Source organism: Daphnia magna, unplaced genomic scaffold (assembly GCF_020631705.1).
Source record: "Daphnia magna isolate NIES unplaced genomic scaffold, ASM2063170v1.1 Dm_contigs235, whole genome shotgun sequence".
Classification (NCBI taxonomy): Eukaryota; Metazoa; Arthropoda; class Branchiopoda; order Diplostraca; family Daphniidae; genus Daphnia; species Daphnia magna.
The window spans coordinates 71,166-92,524 of record NW_025533194.1 but is presented as its reverse complement, the minus strand read 5'-3'; the positions used below and the strand labels follow the sequence as shown (position 1 = coordinate 92,524).

Genomic DNA, 21,359 nt, shown 5'->3' with positions numbered 1-21,359 from the left:
CTACAACATCAGTCGGAGATTTTAACACAAAGAGTAGATTACATCATGGACTACATTAAGTCTTACGAACTGATTCATGTACAACAGACGCAATACTTCGCAGAATTAGACGCGACATTTGCAACCATGGAACACATTTTAGGGTGGCTACAGCAACAAATTGAATCATGGGAAATCGGGTTATCTGCCTTGGCCAATGGACGACTCTCGCCACAAATGTTTTCACCAACGATGCTTCAAACGGTAATAGCTGACATCAATATTAACCTCCCATTGGGCTGGGCGATTCCATCCGAAGATTTATGGGTTGTCTATCGCGAAGCAAGAGTGTCAGTTGCAGTCGTTAATAATCATTTTCGCCTGTTCATTGAAACTCCTATCTATGACCATGCTCAACACTTCAATCTGTTTCAGATCATTTCTCTTCCTAAACCAACAAAAAACGGTTCACACGGGGTGCGTTTTACCAACATCTCGGATTTTTTGGCTGTTGCGCCAGATCTTGATACGTTCATCGAACTATCCAGTATAGAAATTTAAAATTGCCGTCAACTTGACAAACAACTTTGCGCTTTCCATACTGGATTCTCCAAACGGGGGGCCCGTACATCATGTGCTGTTGCCTTATTTACGAATGACGTGTCACAAATTGGTTCTTACTGTCAATCTCAATTCGTACAGTGGAATGGTCCGGAAGTGGCATATTTAGGCCAAAACCAATGGGCCTTTTCGGCCGTAAACCCTCATAGTGTGGTGTTCTCCTGTCCACCGGATAACAAACGACCTCCCCCACAAAGATTACAGTTACCTCCTATTGGATACTTCGAGGTTTCCCCGGGTTGCACGGCCAGAACCGATCACTGGATTTTTCCAGCCAGTTTGGAAGGTTCCACGGTGTCCACAGCTATCACACTCCAAATTCCGAACTTACCAGACTTTCGTCCCAATATCACGTATAATAAAGCCGCAACCGTAATCCCATTCCCGGCTACCAACATCTCTCATTTAACTCGCATGAGTGAATTATTGTTACAACAGGCAGCTGTAGAAGTGAAAGCATCAATGACGCATGACCAAATTGTGCGTTTGCTGGACTCTTCCAGTCCAACGGCCATCCATCAATGCGCTTACCTTTATGAATGGGTGGTAGCGTTTACTCTCTTAACCCTCGGTTTAGGTGGGCTGACTGTCTTCACGCTCCTCCTGTCTCGCCTGGTGATGAACCATCTTCGCCGAAGCAGCGGAGTTTACGAAATCGCCGATTATCATCCCGTGCGGCCCACTGGACCGCCGACGCCGGAGGAGGACAACTGATTCTTTCGTGTTGAATTGGCCTATCGGGTCGATGGCCTCTTCGTGGGGGGGATCTGTCACGTGGAATCCAAGGACACACACGTGTTAATGTGTTAACTCTTCTCCCGTCCTGGACTGTTATGTCAAGTAGAGTTATCTACTTGACCATCTTAACTACTTCTTCCGTATTTACTTTCTACTTTACCCTAGAAACGGGTTAGATCGTTCGTAGCGGTCATTTAGGTGTTATCTAGATGACCATCTTTCCCTAAGATTCTTCCGGCGTCACCCGGTAACAGGGTGACCCTTGCCTTTAAATACCCCGAGCCTAAGTAGGTTCGGGGCTCAGTCTTTTCTACAAAGTGCCTTAGATTGTTCCTTCCAAATACACTCCGTTCTCCTCTAACACCGTTGCAAGTGATCTTATTTCGTACCTCGACGTCCCCAAGCCTTTTCCCCGTCACAATACCATGAGTTTTTACTTCTATATGTAAACAGCATCAAATATACTTGTATTCAATGTGAATACACTGTTATACCATGAGTTTTTACTTCTATATGTAAACAGCATCAAATATACTTGTATTCAATGTGAATACACTGTTATACCATGAGTTTTTACTTCTATACGTAAACAGCATCAAATATACTTGTATTCAATGTGAATACACTGTTATACCATGAGTTTTTACGTCTATATGTAAACAGCATCAAATATACTTGTATTCAATGTGAATACACTGTTATACCATGAGTTTCTACTTCTATATGTAAACAGCATCAAATATACTTGTATTCAATGTCAATACACTGTTATACCATGAGTTTTCACTTCTATATGTAAACAGCATCAAATATACTTGTATTCAATGTGAATACACTGTTATACCATGAGTTTTTACTTCTATACGTAAACTGCATGGAATATACTTGTATTCAATGTGAATACACTGTTATACCATTAGTTTTTACTTCTATATGTAAACAGCATCAAATATACTTGTATTCAATGTGAATACACTGTTATACCATGAGTTTTTACTTCTATACGTAAACTGCATGGAATATACTTGTATTCAATGTGAATACACTGTTATACCATGAGTTTTTACTGTGAGAAATTAATTCACTTGACGATTAAAGGAAAACTAGGCCCCTACGTTGTGTACTTTAAATAAACCTAGTCGTAAATGAAAGCAAAGGGGGGTTCTTTATTGAACAATGAGAAGAAAGTAGAGTGAGCAAAAGACTGCGAAACAAACGAGCAATTTGTTGTCTCTGAATTCAGAACTTAGACTGACGCACTGAAATCGAAGATGAACTTAAGACAAAGGAGTCTGAGAGGAAGGGTGAGCAAAAAGGGTAAAGTCATCATGGCGATGAAATGTGTAAAAGGGGGGTGAGAAATGGAAAGAAGATGTAAACTTGTAAAGGAAAAAACTTGAGATGTTGCAACAGAAAAAAGGGGGGTACAGCTTGGGAAAGAAGCATTTGAAAAAAAGGCAAGAATAATGATTTTTGACATTCTCCCTGCCCGACGGGAATCAATCTTCATCTGGTTCGACGTCCATCGTCATCTGCTCGATAAGTTGATTCGCCTTTATGGCTGCTTGACGAACTGGGCGGGATGTTTTGACAGGCTGGAACTGTGTCGGCGAAGGATCGGTGTGTGGCTGGATATCAGAAGCGTCGGTTAATTCCGAAACCTCCAAAGGATACAGCTTGGAGATTCAGCGGTTGGTTTTTCCGGACGCTGTCCGGATATCAGCTGCCCTGACGTGACCATCATTACTTTTGATGAGACTTTCAATTACCGCCAACTTCCATTTATGACGAGGAGACTCATTGTGCACAAGAACAACGTCACCAATTTTGACGATTTCTTTGTGATTACCGCGTGTAGCTTGATGATATTCACGTAGGGCAGTAAGGTAGTTTGTAGTGAAGTGTTTTCGAAAGGCACAGAGTAGCTTCTCTAAACGGGCTGCAGCTTTAGTTAGGATCGATGGCTTTTCATCAAACGTTGGGTCGTTGAGAATTTCCTCAGCAGCAGTATGATCGAATGGTAGGCTACTGAAGCGTCTTCCATACATCAAATGCGATGGTGTAAGCGCCTCTTCAGTCTGGGAGTCATCGGACAACTTCTCAATTGGACGATCGTTTAAGACGAATTCTGCTTCCGCGACTAAGGTTCGAAGCTCGTCGAAGGTTGGTTTTGTGCGACCGAGCATCTTTGCCAAGGCTATTTTCGTAACTCCAATCAGGCGCTCCCAGAAACCTCCGTACCAAGGTGCTCGTTTCGGGATGAATCGCCATTCTACTTGTTGATTGGTGAGATTGCTGGCTACTTCCGGGCTCTTGAAAATCTGCGTGATGAAATCAGCACTACACTCGAAGTTCGTCGCATTGTCAGAGATGATCATCGAAGGCAAAGAATGATGAGACACGAATCGTTTAAAAGCGAATAGGAAGCTTCGAGCTGAAAGATCCTCAACCAACTCCAGATGAATTGCACGTGTGCTGGCACACGTGAATAAGCATATGTAGGCTTTGGGATCGTCCTCGGGAGAAATTTCTCGAATTGGGTAGGCGCCGGTGAAATCGACTCCAACTACTGTGAAAGGAGGTGCATCGCTAACGCGGAAGGCTGGTAGCGGGGCGTGATCTGGAGCTCTGTAGGGTTTTCCGCTCACTCGACGACAAGTTACACAGCTGCGTAGGATGGATCGTACACGCTGCTTGATGGATGGGATCCAATACCGCTGACGGAGACTAGAACAGGTGGCGTCAATGCCGCAATGGAGCATCCGTTGGTGATGATAAAGAACTATCATGGTAGTCAAATCGCAGAGTTTTGGAAGCAAAAATGGGTGCTTTGCACTTGACCTGATATTTGCGTGTTGGAGACGGCCCTTGCAGCAGATGATATCGTCATCGTTGATAAAAAGATCATGTTGCGACACAAGAGCTGGTCGAGCACCTGAACGGGAACGGAGATATTTGTACTCGTCCTGTAGAAAGCGTTGTTGAAAGGCTCTGATCCACATTAGCTCTGCACTTTTAAGCTCGGAAGTTGTGAGAAATCCAGAAACTTGATGAGGATGACGATTGGGTAGAACGTAACTCTTGAAGCGAAAAATTTGAGATGTCACACGAACAAGAGAAATCCAACTGTAGCGTGAAACATCCATGACCTCGAATAGGTCAATTGTAGTAGACGAGATAACTGGAAGACTGACGAGTGGGGACAGATTAGACTCTGCCAAATGGAGAACGGTTGTGTTTAGCTATGCAGTTTCCCACGAAGGCCAGTCTTTGGGTGAAGAGAGCCAAGAAGGACCATGGGTCCACAAACTGGATGATTGTTGGAACTGACGAAGCGAAATACTTCTTGTGAGTAGATCAGCCGGATTGGACTTGGTCGGGCAGTAATGCCATGTAGCTTGAAGATTCTTAGATAACTTTTGAATGGTATCAACACGGTTTGCAACGAATTGGCACCTGTTGCGATTTGTCTGTGCTAGCCAATAAAGAACAATCTGGCTATCTGACCAAATCGTGACGGTGAGAGAAAGGCCAAGAGGTTTAAAAGCTTTCACGATCGTGTTTGCAAGGGTTGACCCGATCAATGCTGCCATAAGCTCCAGTTGAGGTAGAGTAGGAGGCTTCTTACCGATCAAAAGTGGGGCGACTCGTGATTTGGAGAGGACGAATGCGGCACGATCTATGTTGCAAAAATAAGCAACAGCTCCATAAGCGTGCTGACTTGCGTCAACGAAGAGATGTAAATCATGCAGGTCGTTACGACATCCAAGATAGCAGCGGGGAACGACTGGATGATAAGCGTCGATATCAGCAGCGATTTTACTAAAACGCTCACGAAACTTTTGAGGAAGTGGGTCATCCCAGTCGAACTTCTCTCTCCAGAGTTCTTGGTTTAGGATTTTTACTGAGATTGTGAGCGGAGAGAAGAAACCCATGGGATCGAAAACTGTAGAGATGCCTCGGAGAATATCGCGCTTTGTTGTTGTAGCGTGACTGAAGCTAGACAGTTGAAACGCGGGAAGAGATAGTGAGTCGGTAGGACGATCCCAGGTTAGACCAAGTATTTTTGAGCTAGTGGAAGGATCGGCTACACCATCCTCGGCAGCACGAGCGTTGACGGTTTGTTCGTTGGAGCTCCAGGATTGAAGATTGAGACCAGCTCTGTTGAGAATGGAATTAGACACGGCATAGTAATCAAGTGCTTCCTCCGTTGAGTCGCATCCTGAAATGAGGTTGTCGACATAGATGTTGAGATCCATGTCGATTGATGTAGGGGATGGAAAGAGCTGTAAGTGATGTTTGATGACGGAAAGCAGAATAAAGGGGGAACAGTTGGCTCCGAACGGAATCACTTTGAAGCGGTAGACATCTAGCTCTGCATCGGGATTGTTGATGTTACTGGTCCACAGGAAACGGATGAAGTCGCGGTCCGACTCATGCAGGAGAATTTTATGAAAAGCCTTCTCGATATCTGCAGATAGGCCGATTCGATGAACACGAAAGCGTAATAAAATTTCCAACATGTCGTTTTGAAGGGGTGGGCCGGTCTCGAGGCAATCATTGAGACTGACGCCAGTCGCTGTTTTACAGGAACAGTCATATACTATTCTAAGTGGCGTGGTAGCTGATTCCTTTTCGACTGCGAAGTGAGGGATATAGTGACATCTCGGACTGTTAATTTCTCCCGGCGGGACCCTCTCGATGAAACCTCGGTCTAACTGGTCACTGATGATCTCTTGGTAGACGGCCAGCAGCTTTGGATTCTTAGCTGCTCGTTTGATGGTTCCTCGGGTTCGACGTTGGCATACTTGAAGGTTTGGAGAGAGGTCGGGATGATCAGATTTCCAAGGAAGCTTTGCAGCATATTGGCTACCCCGGAAATCAATGCACTGACTTTGGTAGATGTTAGTCGTTGTGTCCCTCTCCAACTCTGGTTGAATTCCAAGCCCCTCTACCGACCAAAACTTAGACAGATCGAAATTTTCCATGGCCGAAACATGAAGCGCTAACACAGAATCGGAAGCTTCGTTGTTCACTGAGGACGCAGACAATGGTCCGGAGAGAAGATATCCGATTCTGGACTCGGTGGCTGTGGGGCCTGCACCTCGAATAACCTTGTCGCTAACAAGTGTCCAATAGAAATTGGCGCCAATGAGGATGTCAATGTTGAAAGATGTTGCTTCGGAAGGTGGATGGGCCAATTGAAGTCCACGGAGATGAGGAAGAGAAGCTGCCAGTTTGCGATGCGGATCGTCCAGAGGGCTCACAAGATGTTCAATAATGATAGCTTTGATCTTGATTAGGGAGCCGTTGAGACCAACGATGAAAAACTGAGTGACGTCATAGTACTGAACGCCTGTTGGGTTCTTGGCAAAACCGGACAACAGCAAACTTTCACGCCACAATGGCTTTAAGCGCAACAGTTTAGCCAGACGTGATGTAATGAAGGAGCGTTGCGATCCCTCATCGATGAGTATGTTAGCACGTTCCTTAAAGCCCTTGAAGAGTGCCTCAACCACCGCCGTTTTGAGAAAGACGTACGGCTGTAAAAACGATCCCGACGTGTCCGAATCATGAAGGGCGGCTGCCAAGGTTGTGGACGGGGAGATAGAAACTGACATGGAGGCCACGGATGGGATCTCGGAAGCATTCTCGGAGTTGTCTGGGTGCAAACTAGAATGATGAGCCTTGGAGCAGTATTTGCAACGATACTTGGATGGACAATCCTTCAAACTGGTGTGGGATCCGTCTAAGCAGTTCAAGCACAGCTTTTTCACCTTCGCTACTTTAAGTCGCTCTGCTGCTTTCCCGACACTAGTACATTGAGTTGCATAGTGTTCACCTGTGCAGTAGGCGCAGCGTTGCTTCTTCTTCATAGGTTGAGACGCTCCGGCGAAAAGCACGTTTGTTTTTTTGAAAACTGTCGAATTCTTGTTGGAATGCTGTTCGGATGGACTATCGTCCAAAATCTCAAGCTCTCGTTTTATCGCAACCTGTAAATCTTCCAGAGTCCACTCTGTAGTCCCATGCTGTCGAGCCAAATTACGACGCAGGTCCTGCGAGAACTTATCCAAGAGGATGCAGACAAGGAGATCACCAAACGAATCGGTTGTTTTACCGAGAGCATCCAAACCTCTGATGTGCGATTCCAACTGGTCAGCAAAGATGCGTAAACTTGCACGATCAGTTCCAGGTCTCGTCATGTTGTAAAGCGCGCGCATGTGGGCAGCTATGATCTTCTTATCCTGACCGAAGCGATCTTTTAAGATATCAACAGCTTTTGGATAATTTGCGTTGTTTGGAGTAAGGCCTAACAGCGCGGCTTTGGCTGGACCTTTTAGTCGAGAGTTTAAGAAGTTGAATTTTGTGGCTCCAGTATAGCTAGCTTTGTTATGAACCTCAAATTCAAAAACATCCCAGAAGGCACGCCAATGAAGAACACTGCCGTCAAATTCTGGCAAATCGAACTTAGGAAGGTTAGAGGAACTCGCTTGGAATGCAGGAGTTGAAAGGTTTGGAGTTGAAGGAGGATTGAGAATTGCTGGAGCAAACGCAGCAGCAGTTGCAGCAGCAATGGTTGCTGCAGTGCCGGCAGTGGCAGCCGCATCTTCGTCCAATACCTCCTTGCGTAGTTTGAGAAGCTCAAATTCAGCACGATCACGACCGTCGGACGCATTACTGTTAAAGTTGTCAGCGTTGTCAATTTCTGCGGCTAAATCATTGACATCAGTTTCGTCTTGAATCTGTTGGTCCAACGCTTCGATAAGCTTGAGTTTGGAATGTAGGTCTTGTAACTTTTTGTCCAGTTCGTAGATCTTAAGGTCTCGATCAAGAGTAGCATCGTCTACTATGCCTTGAAGCTTTGCTAGAAGCTTTTTGACGGCACCACGATTGCCTCCTCGCTTTTGAGTGAGAGCTTGGAGAGACATTAAGAACTAAAACCAGATCCTGGTTACGGCACCAATGTGAGAAATTAATTCACTTGACGATTAAAGGAAAACTAGGCCCCTACGTTGTGTACTTTAAATAAACCTAGTCGTAAATGAAAGCAAAGGGGGGTTCTTTATTGAACAATGAGAAGAAAGTAGAGTGAGCAAAAGACTGCGAAACAAACGAGCAATGTGTTGTCTCTGAATTCAGAAATTAGACTGACGCACTGAAATCGAAGATGAACTTAAGACAAAGGAGTCTGAGAGGAAGGGTGAGCAAAAAGGGTAAAGTCATCATGGCGATGAAATGTGTAAAAGGGGGGTGAGAAATGGAAAGAAGATGTAAACTTGTAAAGGAAAAAACTTGAGATGTTGCAACAGAAAAAAAGGGGGGTACAGCGTGGGAAAGAAGCATTTGAAAAAAAGGCAAGAATAATGATTTTTGACATTTACTTCTATATGTAAACTGCATGGAATATACTTGTATTCAATGTGAATACACTGTTATACCATGAGTTTTTACTTCTATACGTAAACTGCATGGAATATACTTGTATTCAATGTGAATACACTTGTCGCGAATGATTGCGCGACACTGGATTTAGAATTGCAGTTGAGAACTTTGTATTGACGTCCTTCTTGGACGCGAAAAAACGTGGCACTGATTCAGCATCAGTGTTGACTTGGTTCAGTCGAAAAAACAAAAAGGGGAGGTAGGGTTCACAAACTGAAAAACGAGGGGGGAACAATTCGAGACGGAAGTCGAGATTAGTGAAGAGAAGTGATTGCTCGGTAGAAAACATATTGCCCAAGTCTTTAGAGAGTTGGACAAGTTTGGACAAGAAAGGCAAAGTCTGGAAGATTCCAGACATACACCCGGCAACGAAGATTCTCGCCGGAGGGAAAAAAAGGGGGAAAGAACACAAAATTTAAAGAACATAAATATTTTGTTGTTTTGCGGTAATTTGGCAGTGATCATTCTTCAAACTCGTTGATGGATTCTAGCTGGGCAATGGAAAAAATAAGACAATCTGCCCTTTTTGCTGCTGCTCGCCGAGCTGGTCTCCATACTGCCGGTGCTGGTCTTTCGTCGTCTGTTGTTGAGTTAGATGAGATTATGGACTCCTTAGCTAAGCTTGATGGGACAACAGGTTCTTCTTCTTCCGATAGTTCTAGGGGGTACAGCTTGTTGATTGGCCTGTTGGTTTTGCCGTTGGCTGTCCTGACATCTGCTGCGCGTACTTTTCCATCTGCACCCCTGATGACATTTTCAACGACTGCTAATTTCCAGCTGTATCTTTTGCACTCGTTGTGGATTTGAACAATATCTCCAACTTTGATGATTTCTTTAATCGGTCCGCGGGTTCTTTGATGATGTTCGCGGAGTGACGGTAGATAGACGTTGTTCCACATCCGGACGAAGGATTTTTTTACGTTCTGAATCCTGAAGTAGGATTTGGACAAGAAGGAAGCCCGTTCTCCGTAACTGGGGTCATCCAATTCTTCCTCCATAGCGATGTCTTGTGGAAAGATAGTGAGCCGTTCACCATAAAGAAGATGCGAGGGTGTAAGGGGAGTCAATCCATCGATTTCCGACGGAATGTTTGTCAGCTTTCGATCGTTGAGCACCGCTTCAATTTCGCAAACTACCGTCTGAAGTTCTTCTAGTGTTAGCTTGTTTAGGCCCACCATTTTAGTTAGTACATTTTTTGCCATTGCAACCAACCTTTCCCAAAAGCCTCCGTACCACGGGACTCTCTTTGGAATAAATTTCCACTGAATGTTGCGGTCGTTCAGAAATCTTGTTACTTGATGGTCGTTAAAGAGTTTGGTTAGATAGCCACTTGCAGTGATGAAAGTTGACGCGTTATCTGAAATGATAAGGCGCGGAAGTCGATGGTGGCCAGTATAGCGACGAAAGGCTTTTAGAAATGATTCGGTCGACATGTCTTGTACTACTTCAAGATGTAGAGCTCTCGAAAAACCACATGTCATCAAAAGGATGTATGCTTGAGCTACCTCCTTTGTTCCTTTGATTCGGATGTTGATAACTCCTGTGTAATCCAGTCCCATGGTTGAGAAAGGATATGAATCTTGAACTCAAGCGGTAGGTAATGGAGCGGGATCAGGTAAACTATAGGCTGGTCCGGATACACGTCGACATTTCACACAATTGTGAACGACTGCTGCTACTTGTTGTCGGTAGGCTGGGATCCAATAGCGTTGTTGTAGGTGAGTAATAGTTTGGTCGATTCTAAGATGAAAGATCCTTTCGTGGACTGATGTGATGATCAACTTGGCTAGTTGGGAGTTTTTGGGGATAAGTAGTGGATGTTTGGCTGCTTCAGTCATGTTGGCGTTGGCGTAACGTCCTCCGCATCGTATCACTCCTTGTGGATCGAGAAAGAGGTCCAATTGAGACACAAGAGCTGGGCGCCAACATCTTTTCTTCGATTGTAAGTAGCGTAACTCTTCAGGTAGGTGCATACGTTGAAATACGCGAAACCATATCTTTTCCGCGTCTGCTAGTTCTAGTGAAGTAAGAGGTTCGCGATTCCATGACAGTCTCAACCGATCTTTTAGTTTGAGGTTTTTATACAAACGTTGAATTAACGCCGTCACTCGCAAGAGGATAGACCATTTATACTTGGACGGGTCAATCACTGATAGAATGTCATTTTGTCGTGTTACAGGCTTAGCTTGCGCCATGTGTAGAGTTTGACAAGACTTAAAGTTGGTAACCGACCATACTGGTCAAGTTTTTCGATCCGTTAACCAAATTGGTCCATTTTTCCAAATGTCTGAGGCTTTGAACTCTTTTAATGAAGCACCACGGGAGAGTATGTCAGCTGGATTCTGATCAGTAGTCACGTACTTCCAGGTGGCTGCTTTCAATCGTGTTGACTCTTGTATTTTCTTGACCCGGTTTGTAATGAAAGAACGTGGATGGTTTTCCGGCTTTGATATCCAAAAAAGAACGATCTGACTGTCACTCCAAAAGAAAACTTGAATACGAATGCCGAGGGGCTCCAGGGCGGCGACGATAGTTTCAGCGACTAAGGTTCCAATGTACGCTGCCATGAGTTCCGCTTCTGGAATGGATAGTTCTCTCTCACCTTCTATACTCTCTTCTTTCTTCGGGTTGATTTTAGACTTCACCATGACGAACGCAACTTGGTTATTTTGCACTAGATAGGCCACAGCTCCATACGCACGCCTACTAGCGTCACTAAATATGTGCAGCTCACAACGGTCAAGATGAAAGGGAAAGAATGGTCGAGAGACGGACAAAATGCGTTGATCCACAGCACTTGAGATATCAGCTGCAATTATTCGCCATCGATCGAGTTGTTGATCCGAAAGTTTTTGCTCAAGTGGAACCTTTTCGCGATTTAAATCTTGAAGTAGAATCTTGCCTTTAACACTTAAGGGGCTGTAGAACCCGAGTGGGTCATAAAGAGAATGTGTTCCGCGAAGAATATCTTTGTGTGTGGCCGAGACTGAGCAAAATGACAACATATTAACTGGTTGGATGCTTAACCTGTCGTTAGAACGATCCCAAATGAAGCCTAGAGTTTTTGAAATAGAGCTTTGATCCAGACGCCCATCTTTCTTGATTTTTTCTTCTACGACTGGATCGCTAAATCCCCATGCTTGTAATGGCAGACCAGCTCGTTTCATGATCGTGTTTGCAGAGCTATAGTATTCTATCGCCTCTTCTTGTGTCTTGCAGCCGGATACTATATTGTCAACGAAAATGTTGTTTTGCATATCTCTGGCGACTGCTGATGACTCTTGTTTAAGATGATGAATCACGGTGGAGTTGAGAATAAACGGTGACGACTTGGCTCCGAAAGGTATTACTTTGAAACGGTAGGCGATGAGTTCAGACTCTGGGTCACTGGGGTCCTTAAGCCAAAACCACCGTAGAAAATCTCTGTCATTTTCATCCAAAGCCTATGTGGTGAAACGCCTTTTCTACATCGGCCACTAATCCGATTTGATGTGAGCGAAAACGAAGCATGATACCGACTTGATCATTTTGTAGAATAGCTCCCGTTTGAACACAGTCATTAAAACTAACTCCGTTTTGAGCTCGACACGAACAATTGTATACAATTCTAATCGGCGTAGTAACGGAATTTTTCTTGACATAGTGATAAGGAATGTAGTGGCATGGCTTAGTCGTTTCGGACTCTGGAACCTTTTCAATGAATTGGTTTTCTAACTGGTCTTCAATAAGTTTGCCAAAAAACTGAAATAGAGCTGGGTCTTTTGTTAGACGCCTAACAATTGCCCGTGTCATGTTCTGGACCATCTTGAAGTTTGGAGGGAGATCTGGATGTTCCTTTTTCCAGGGAAATTTTGCGACGTATTTTCCGTCTTGATACTTGATGTTTTCTCTTGCGTACTCCGCCGCTTCTTCACTATTTTCCTTTTGCGGATGAATTCCAAGAGATTCTAGACTCCACAAACAGGAGACGTCGAGTTCTTCTATGGCAGTTACGTGAAGAGGAATCACTGGGTTCGGACTTTCGTGGGCCGTTCCTGGTAATGGTCCGGAAACAAGATATCCGATTCTTGACCGTACAGCCACTGGTCCGTCACCCCGAATGGGTTTCTCGTCTTCGACAATGGACCAATAAAAATCTGCACCAATCAGTAATTCGATGTTGAAAATGTCATTCTTGATAGTTGGATGAGCGAGATCCAGTTTTTTTAGATGTGGAAGAGAGTTGATTCGTTCACGGTGTTTGTCTTCTAAGGGTTTTGCCACTTGGTCAACGACGATAGCTTTGATATAGATGGGCTTGTCTTTTTTGTCCATCAATGTAAATTCAACTACTTCATAGACACTTGGTTTATTTGAAAGTCCAGTAGAGCCAGACAGCAACAGAAATTCCTGACTGGAGCTCTTGATTTTTACTTTTCTCGCTAATTTTCGTGTCATCAGTGACCTTTGAGATCCTTCGTCGACTATGGTGTTTGTTTTGCTATTTCCTTTGGGTGTTAACACTGACGTGATGGCTGTTTTTAAAACGCTGTACTCAGTGGGTACCACCAACGTACTGGCTGATAGAACTGATGTTGGTTCTTGAGTTTGCTTGGCGCTTGACGACATGGTGAGATTTGAGATAACCAGTAAGGATTTTGCTCCATGAAGACTTGAGTGATGTTTTGCTTTGCACACACGACAAAATTTCTTTGATCGACAATCGTTGACTTGATGGTTGGTGTTCAGGCAATTGAGACACATCCTCTTCTTCAATACAGTTTGCATTCGATCATCCGCTGTTGTATATTTAGTACATTGAAAATGGAAGTGTTCGCCATTACAATAGTTGCAGTTTACTTTCGAATGTGATGCATTGTTTCAAAGTGACGTAGATTGTTGATACGAAGGTCTAGACTGATGCGGTGATGAAGAAGTGATTTGTCCAGCTTCAAGAACACGGATCTCTCCACGTAACGATTTCCGTAGTTCGTCCAGCGTCCATTGATCCTGATCATGTTGACGGGCAATGTTTTTTCTCAGATCACTTGGAAGTTTATCAAGCAGAATGCATACCAATAAGTCCCCGTAGGTATCTGGAGGCTTACCAAGTGATTCCAGGCCTCTGACATAGGATTCCAAAAGGTCATAAAAGGAGCGCAAACTTTTCAAATTGCCCTCCGGTTTTTGAAGGGTATATAAGGCTCTCATGTAAGCCGCGATTACTTTTGGCTTTCTGCCATAACGTTCTTTGAGAAGATCGGTCAACACGGCATAATTTGCGTGGGATGGTGTTAATCCAGCCACGGTAGTTAACACGTTGTTGTCGAGTTGACCCAGCAAATAATTGAATTGGTTGATATCCGCAAGTGTTACGTCGCTGTCAATTTCAGCGCAAAAGGCTTGCCAAAATGATTGCCATTGCAGAATATCACCGTTGAAACGTGGAAGTTGGATTTTAGGTCTCGTTGCTGATCTTGATGAGACTACCGGAGCTTGATTGACGCCGACTTCTGGTGGATTGTCTGGTCTTGTTCCATTATTTTCTTCAGCCCATTGTTTCTCCAGTTGAGCAATTGTATAAGTTACTTCTTCACGCTCTGTGCGAATTAAATGGTTAACTTGCTCTACCGCGTCCATTTCATTCTCCAGCTCAGCATCGTCCGTGAAAGTCTCATAAATCTGCTGATCAAGATCTTCTAATTTCATAACGCACTGATTCAGATCGGCTAGCCTTTGTTTGAGGTCATGGATTTTACGAGGAAGGACAATTGCCTCGTCATCGATGATTTGCTTAAGTCTGTTTACATGGCGAGTGGCTACGCCGCGAACGCCACGGCGTGACTTGCTAAGCAGTGCACGATCACCCATGATTGTGTAAGATTACCCTACGTTGTGTTTGTTGAGATTGAAGTTACCGGAATAAAGAAGCTTAAGGTGTTCTTGTATCCTGGTCGCGGCAACAAAAATGTCGCGAATGATTGCGCGACACTGGATTTAGAATTGCAGTTGAGAACTTTGTATTGACGTCCTTCTTGGACGCGAAAAAACGTGGCACTGATTCAGCATCAGTGTTGACTTGGTTCAGTCGAAAAAAAAGAGGGGAGGTAGGGTTCACAAACTGAAAAACTAGGGGGGAACAATTCGAGACGGAAGTCGAGATTAGTGAAGAAAAGTGATTGCTCGGTAGAAAACATATTGCCCAAGTCTTTAGAGAGTTGGACAAGTTTGGACAAGAAAGGCAAAGTCTGGAAGATTCCAGACAACACTGTTATACCATGAGTTTTTACTTCTATATGTAAACTGCATCAAATATACTTGTATTCAATGTGAATAAACTGTTACACCATGAGTTTTTACTTCTATACGTAAACTGCATGGAATATACTTGTATTCAATGTGAATACACTGTTATACCATGAGTTTTTACTTCTATATGTAAACTGCATGGAATATACTTGTATTCAATGTGAATACACTGTTATACCATGAGTTTTTACTTCTATACGTAAACTGCATGGAATATACTTGTATTCAATGTGAATACACTGTTATACCATGAGTTTTTACTTCTATATGTAAACTGCATGGAATATACTTGTATTCAATGTGAATACACTGTTATACCATGAGTTTCTACTTCTATATGTAAACATCATCAAATATACTTGTATTCAATGTATATACACTGTTATACCATGAGTTTTTACTTCTATACGTAAACTGCATGGAATATACTTGTATTCAATGTGAATACACTGTTATACCATGAGTTTTTACTTCTATATGTAAACTGCATGGAATATACTTGTATTCAATGTGAATACACTGTTATACCATGAGTTTTTACTTCTATATGTAAACAGCATCAAATATACTTGTATTCAATGTATATACACTGTTATACCATGAGTTTTTACTTCTATACTTAAACTGCATGGAATATACTTGTATTCAATGTGAATACACTGTTATACCATGAGTTTTTACTTCTATATGTAAACAGCATCAAATATACTTGTATTCAATGTGAATACACTGTTATACCATGAGTTTTTACGTCTATATGTAAACAGCATCAAATATACTTGTATTAAATGTGAATACACTGTTATACCATGAAGTTCTACTTCTATATGTAAACAGCATCAAATATACTTGTATTCAATGTCAATACACTGTTATACCATGAGTTTTCACTTCTATATGTAAACAGCATCAAATATACTTGTATTCAATATGAATACACTGTTTTACCATGATTTTTTACTTCTATATGTAAACTGCATGGAATATACTTGTATTCAATGTGAATACACTGTTATACCATGAGTTTTTACTTCTATATGTAAACAGCATAAATATACTTGTATTCAATGTGAATACACTGTTATACCATGAGTTTTTACTTCTATATGTAAACAGCATAAATATACTTGTATTCAATGTGAATACACTGTTATACCATGAGTTTTTACTTCTATATGTAAACAGCATCAAATATACTTGTATTCAATGTGAATACACTGTTATACCATGAGTTTTTACTTCTATATGTAAACAGCATCAAATATTCTTGTATTCAATGTGAATACACTGTTATACCATGAGTTTTTACTTCTATATGTAAACAGCATCAAATATACTTGTACTCAATGTGAATACACTTTTATACCATGAGTTTTTACTTCTATATGTAAACAGCATCAAATATACTTGTATTCAATGTGAATACACTGTTATACCATGAGTTTTTACTTCTATATGTAAACAGCATCAAATATACTTGTATTCAATGTCAATACACTGTTATACCATGAGTTTTTACGTCTATATGTAAACAGCATCAAATATACTTGTATTAAATGTGAAAACACTGTTATACCATGAAGTTCTACTTCTATATGTAAACAGCATCAAATATACTTGTATTCAATGTGAATACACTGTTATACCATAAGTTTTTACTTCTATATGTCAACTGCATGGAATATACTTGTATTCAATGTGAATACACTGTTATACCATGAATTTTTACTTCTATACGTAAACTGCATAAAAATATGATAAAACCATGGTTACTTAAAAAAAAATGGATAATATACTTGTATTCAATGTGAATACACTGTTATACCATGAGTTTTTACTTCTATATGTAAACTGCATAATATAGTATAATATACTTGTATTCAATGTGAATACACTGTTATACCATGAGTTTTTAAAAACTACTTCTATATGTAAACAGCATCAAATATACTTGTATTCAATGTGAATACACTGTTATACCATGAGTTTTTACTTCTATATGTAAACTGCATGGAATATACTTGTATTCAATGTGAATACACTGTTATACCATGAGTTTTTACTTCTATATGTAAACAGCATGAAATATACTTGTATTCAATGTGAATACACTGTTATACCATGAGTTTTTACTTCTATATGTAAACAGCATCAAATATACTTGTATTCAATGTGAATACACTGTTATACCATGAGAAATAACATATTTTTACTTCTATATGTAAACTGCATGGAATATACTTGTATTCAATGTGAATACACTGTTATACCATGAGTTTTTACTTCTATATGTAAACAGCATCAAATATACTTGTATTCAATGTGAATACACTGTTATACCATGAGTTTTTACGTCTATATGTAAACAGCATCAAATATACTTGTATTAAATGTGAATGCACTGTTATACCATGAAGTTCAACTTCTATATGTAAACAGCATCAAATATACTTGTATTCAATGTCAATACACTGTTATACCATGAGTTTTCACTTCTATATGTAAACAGCATCAAATACACTTGTATTCAATATGAATACACTGTTATACCGTGAGTTTTTACTTCTATATGTAAACTGCATGGAATATACTTGTATTCAATGTGAATTCACTGTTATACCATGAGTTTTTACTTCTATATGTAAACAGCATCAAATATACTTGTATTCAATGTGAATACACTGTTATACCATGAGTTTTTACTTCTATATGTAAACAGCATCAAATATACTTGTATTCAAAGTGAATACACTGTTATACCATGAGTTTTTACTTCTATACGTAAACTGCATGGAATATACTTGTATTCAATGTTAATACACTGTTATACTATGAGTTTTTACTTCTATATGTAAACAGCATCAAATATTCTTGTATTCAATGTGAATACACTGTTATACCATGAGTTTTTACTTCTATATGTAAACAGCATCAAATATACTTGTATTCAATGTGAATACACTGTTATACCATGAGTTTTTACTTCTATATGTAAACAGCATGGAATATACTTGTATTCAATGTGAATACACTGTTATACCATGAGTTTTTACTTCTATATGTAAACAGCATCAAATATACTTGTATTCAATGTGAATACACTGTTATACCATGAGTTTTTACGTCTATATGTAAACAGCATCAAATATACTTGTATTCAAGAATAACTGTAAACATGTATACTTTATTATGTAAACAGCATCAAATATACTTGTATTCAATGTGAATACACTGTTATACCATGAGTTTTTACTTCTATATGTAAACAGCATGAAATATACTTGTATTCAATGTGAATACACTGTTATACCATGAGTTTTTTTTTTTATATGTAAACAGCATGGAATATACTTGTATTCAATGTGAATACACTGTTATACCATGAGTTTTTACTTCTATATGTAAACAGCATCAAATATACTTGTATTCAATGTGAATACACTGTTATACCATGAGTTTTTACTTCTATATGTAAACAGCATCAAATATACTTGTATTCAATGTGAATACACTGTTATACCATGAGTTTTTACTTCTATAAAAAATACTTGATTCAATGTAATACACTGTTAACCATGAGTTTTACATCAAATAACTTATCAAGAATAACTAATTACTTATATGTAAACAAAACACTGATCAAAAACACACAAAAAAAAAAACTTATCAATAACACTGTTAACCATGAGACACATTTTACTTCTATATGTAAACAGCATCAAATATACTTGTATTCAATGTGAATACACTGTTATACCATGAGTTTTTACTTCTATATGTAAACAGCATCAAATATACTTGTATTCAATGTGAATACACTGTTATACCATGAGTTTTTACTTCTATATGTAAACTGCATGGAATATACTTGTATTCAATGTGAATACACTGTTATACCATGAGTTTTTACTTCTATATGTAAACAGCATCAAATATACTTGTATTCAATGTGAATACACTGTTATACCATGAGTTTTTACGTCTATATGTAAACAAAATCAAATATACTTGTATTAAATGTGAATACACTGTTATACCATGAAGTTCAACTTCTATATGTAAACAGCATCAAATATACTTGTATTCAATGTCAATACACTGTTATACCATGAGTTTTCACTTCTATATGTAAACAGCATCAAATACACTTGTATTCAATATGAATACACTGTTATACCGTGATTTTTTACTTCTATATGTAAACTGCATGGAATATACTTGTATTCAATGTGAATTCACTGTTATACCATGAGTTTTTACTTCTATATGTAAACAGCATCAAATATACTTGTATTCAATGTGAATACACTGTTATACCATGAGTTTTTACTTCTATATGTAAACAGCATCAAATATACTTGTATTCAAAGTGAATACACTGTTATACCATGAGTTTTTACTTCTATACGTAAACTGCATGGAATATACTTGTATTCAATGTTAATACACTGTTATACTATGAGTTTTTACTTCTATATGTAAACAGCATCAAATATTCTTGTATTCAATGTGAATACACTGTTATACCATGAGTTTTTACTTATATATGTAAACAGCATCAAATATACTTGTATTCAATGTGAATACACTGTTATACCATGAGTTTTTACTTCTATATGTAAACAGCATCAAATATACTTGTATTCAATGTGAATACACTGTTATACCATGAGTTTTTACTTCGATATGTAAACAGCATCAAATATACTTGTATTCAATGTGACTACACTGTTATACCATGAGTTTTTACGTCTATATGTAAACAGCATCAAATATACTTGTATTCAATGTGAGTACACTGTTTTACCACGAGTTTTTACTTCTATACGTAAACTGCATGGAATATACTTGTATTCAATGTGAATACACTGTTACACCATGAGTTTTTACTTCTATATGTAAACTGCATCAAATATACTTGTATTCAATGTGAATACACTGTTATACCATGAGTTTTTACTTCTATATGTAAACTGCATGGAATATACTTGTATTCAATGTGAATACACTGTTATACCATGAGTTTTTACTTCTATATGTAAAAAGCATCAAATATACTTGTATTCAATGTGAATACACTGTTATACCATGAGTTTTTACTTCTATATGTAAACAGCATCAAATATACTTGTATTCAATGTGAATACACTGTTATAACATGAGTTTTTACTTCTATACGTAAACTGCATGGAATATACTTGTATTCAATGTGAATACACTGTTATACCATGATTTTTTACTTCTATATGTAAACAGAATCAAATATACTTGTATTCAATGTGAATACACTGTTATACCATGAGTTTTTACTTCTATACGTAAACTGCATGGAATATACTTGTATTCTATGTGAATACACTGTTATACCATGAGTTTTTACTTCTATATGTAAACGGCATCAAATATACTTGTATTCAATGTGAATACACTGTTATACCATGAGTTTTTACTTCTATAAGTAAACAGCATCAATTATACTTGTATTCAATGTGAATACACTGTTATACCATGAGTTTTTACTTCTATATGTAAATTGCATGGAATATACTTGTATTTAATGTGAATACACTGTTACACCATGAGTTTTTACTTCTATATGTAAACTGCATCAAATATACTTGTATTCAATGTGAATACACTGTTATACCATGAGTTTTTACTTCTATATGTAAACAGCATCAAATATACTTGTATTCAATGTGAATACACTGTTATACCATGAGTTTTTACTTCTATATGTAAAAAGCATCAAATATACTTGTATTCAATGTGAATACACTGTTATACCATGAGTTTTTACTTCTATATGTAAACAGCATCAAATATACTTGTATTCAATGTGAATACACTGTTATAACATGAGTTTTTACTTCTATACGTAAACTGCATGGAATATACTTGTATTCAATGTGAATACACTGTTATACCATGATTTTTTACTTCTATATGTAAACAGAATCAAATATACTTGTATTCAATGTGAATACACTGTTATACCATGAGTTTTTACTTCTATACGAAAACTGCATGGAATATACTTGTATTCAATGTGAATACACTGTTATACCATGAGTTTTTAAATCTATACGTAAACTGCATGGAATATACTTGTATTCAATGTGAATACACTGTTATACCATGAGTGTTTACTTCTATATGTAAACAGCATCAAATATACTTGTATTCAATGTGAATACACTGTTATACCATGAGTTTTTACTTCTATATGTAAACTGCATGGAATATACTTTTATTCAATGTGAATACACTGTTATACCATGAATTTTTCT

At 39.2% G+C, this 21,359-nt stretch overlaps 4 protein-coding genes across 4 annotated transcripts; all 4 read right to left on the bottom strand.

Annotated features, from left to right (window-relative positions):
• Positions 1 to 3,023: 3,023 nt before the first annotated feature.
• LOC123467804 lies at positions 3,024 to 4,484 on the bottom strand. Its single transcript, XM_045167589.1, has one exon. The coding sequence runs from the start codon at positions 4,482 to 4,484 to the stop codon at positions 3,024 to 3,026; it is 1,461 nt and encodes a 486-aa protein (XP_045023524.1).
• A 96-nt stretch (positions 4,485 to 4,580) lies between these two features.
• On the bottom strand, positions 4,581 to 8,267 carry LOC116935122. The gene has a single exon (XM_032942494.2). It carries the CDS (start codon positions 8,265 to 8,267, stop codon positions 4,581 to 4,583), a length of 3,687 nt encoding a protein of 1,228 aa, XP_032798385.2.
• Positions 8,268 to 9,242: 975 nt separating this feature from the next.
• Positions 9,243 to 10,340, bottom strand: LOC123467803. Its single transcript, XM_045167588.1, has one exon. It carries the CDS (start codon positions 10,338 to 10,340, stop codon positions 9,243 to 9,245), a length of 1,098 nt encoding a protein of 365 aa, XP_045023523.1.
• Positions 10,341 to 11,021: 681 nt separating this feature from the next.
• On the bottom strand, positions 11,022 to 13,389 carry LOC123467802. Its single transcript, XM_045167587.1, has 2 exons — positions 12,250 to 13,389; positions 11,022 to 12,176 (listed from the first exon to the last, which is right to left on the bottom strand). The coding sequence occupies exons 1-2, from the start codon at positions 13,387 to 13,389 to the stop codon at positions 11,022 to 11,024; spliced, it is 2,295 nt and encodes a 764-aa protein (XP_045023522.1).
• Between the last annotated feature and the right edge of the window lie 7,970 nt (positions 13,390 to 21,359).

Excerpts from the sequence above, each read along its gene's own strand:
- LOC123467804 (XM_045167589.1), bottom strand. The coding sequence starts at position 4,484 with ATGGATGTTTCACGCTACAGTTGGATTTCTCTTGTTCGTGTGACATCT.
- LOC116935122 (XM_032942494.2), bottom strand. The coding sequence starts at position 8,267 with ATGTCTCTCCAAGCTCTCACTCAAAAGCGAGGAGGCAATCGTGGTGCC.
- LOC123467803 (XM_045167588.1), bottom strand. The coding sequence starts at position 10,340 with ATGGGACTGGATTACACAGGAGTTATCAACATCCGAATCAAAGGAACA.
- LOC123467802 (XM_045167587.1), bottom strand. The coding sequence starts at position 13,389 with ATGTCGTCAAGCGCCAAGCAAACTCAAGAACCAACATCAGTTCTATCA. Across the intron at positions 12,177-12,249 it reads AAATCGGATTAGTGGCCGAT|GACCCCAGTGACCCAGAGTC; the intron begins GTAGAAAAGGCG and ends TTTTGGCTTAAG.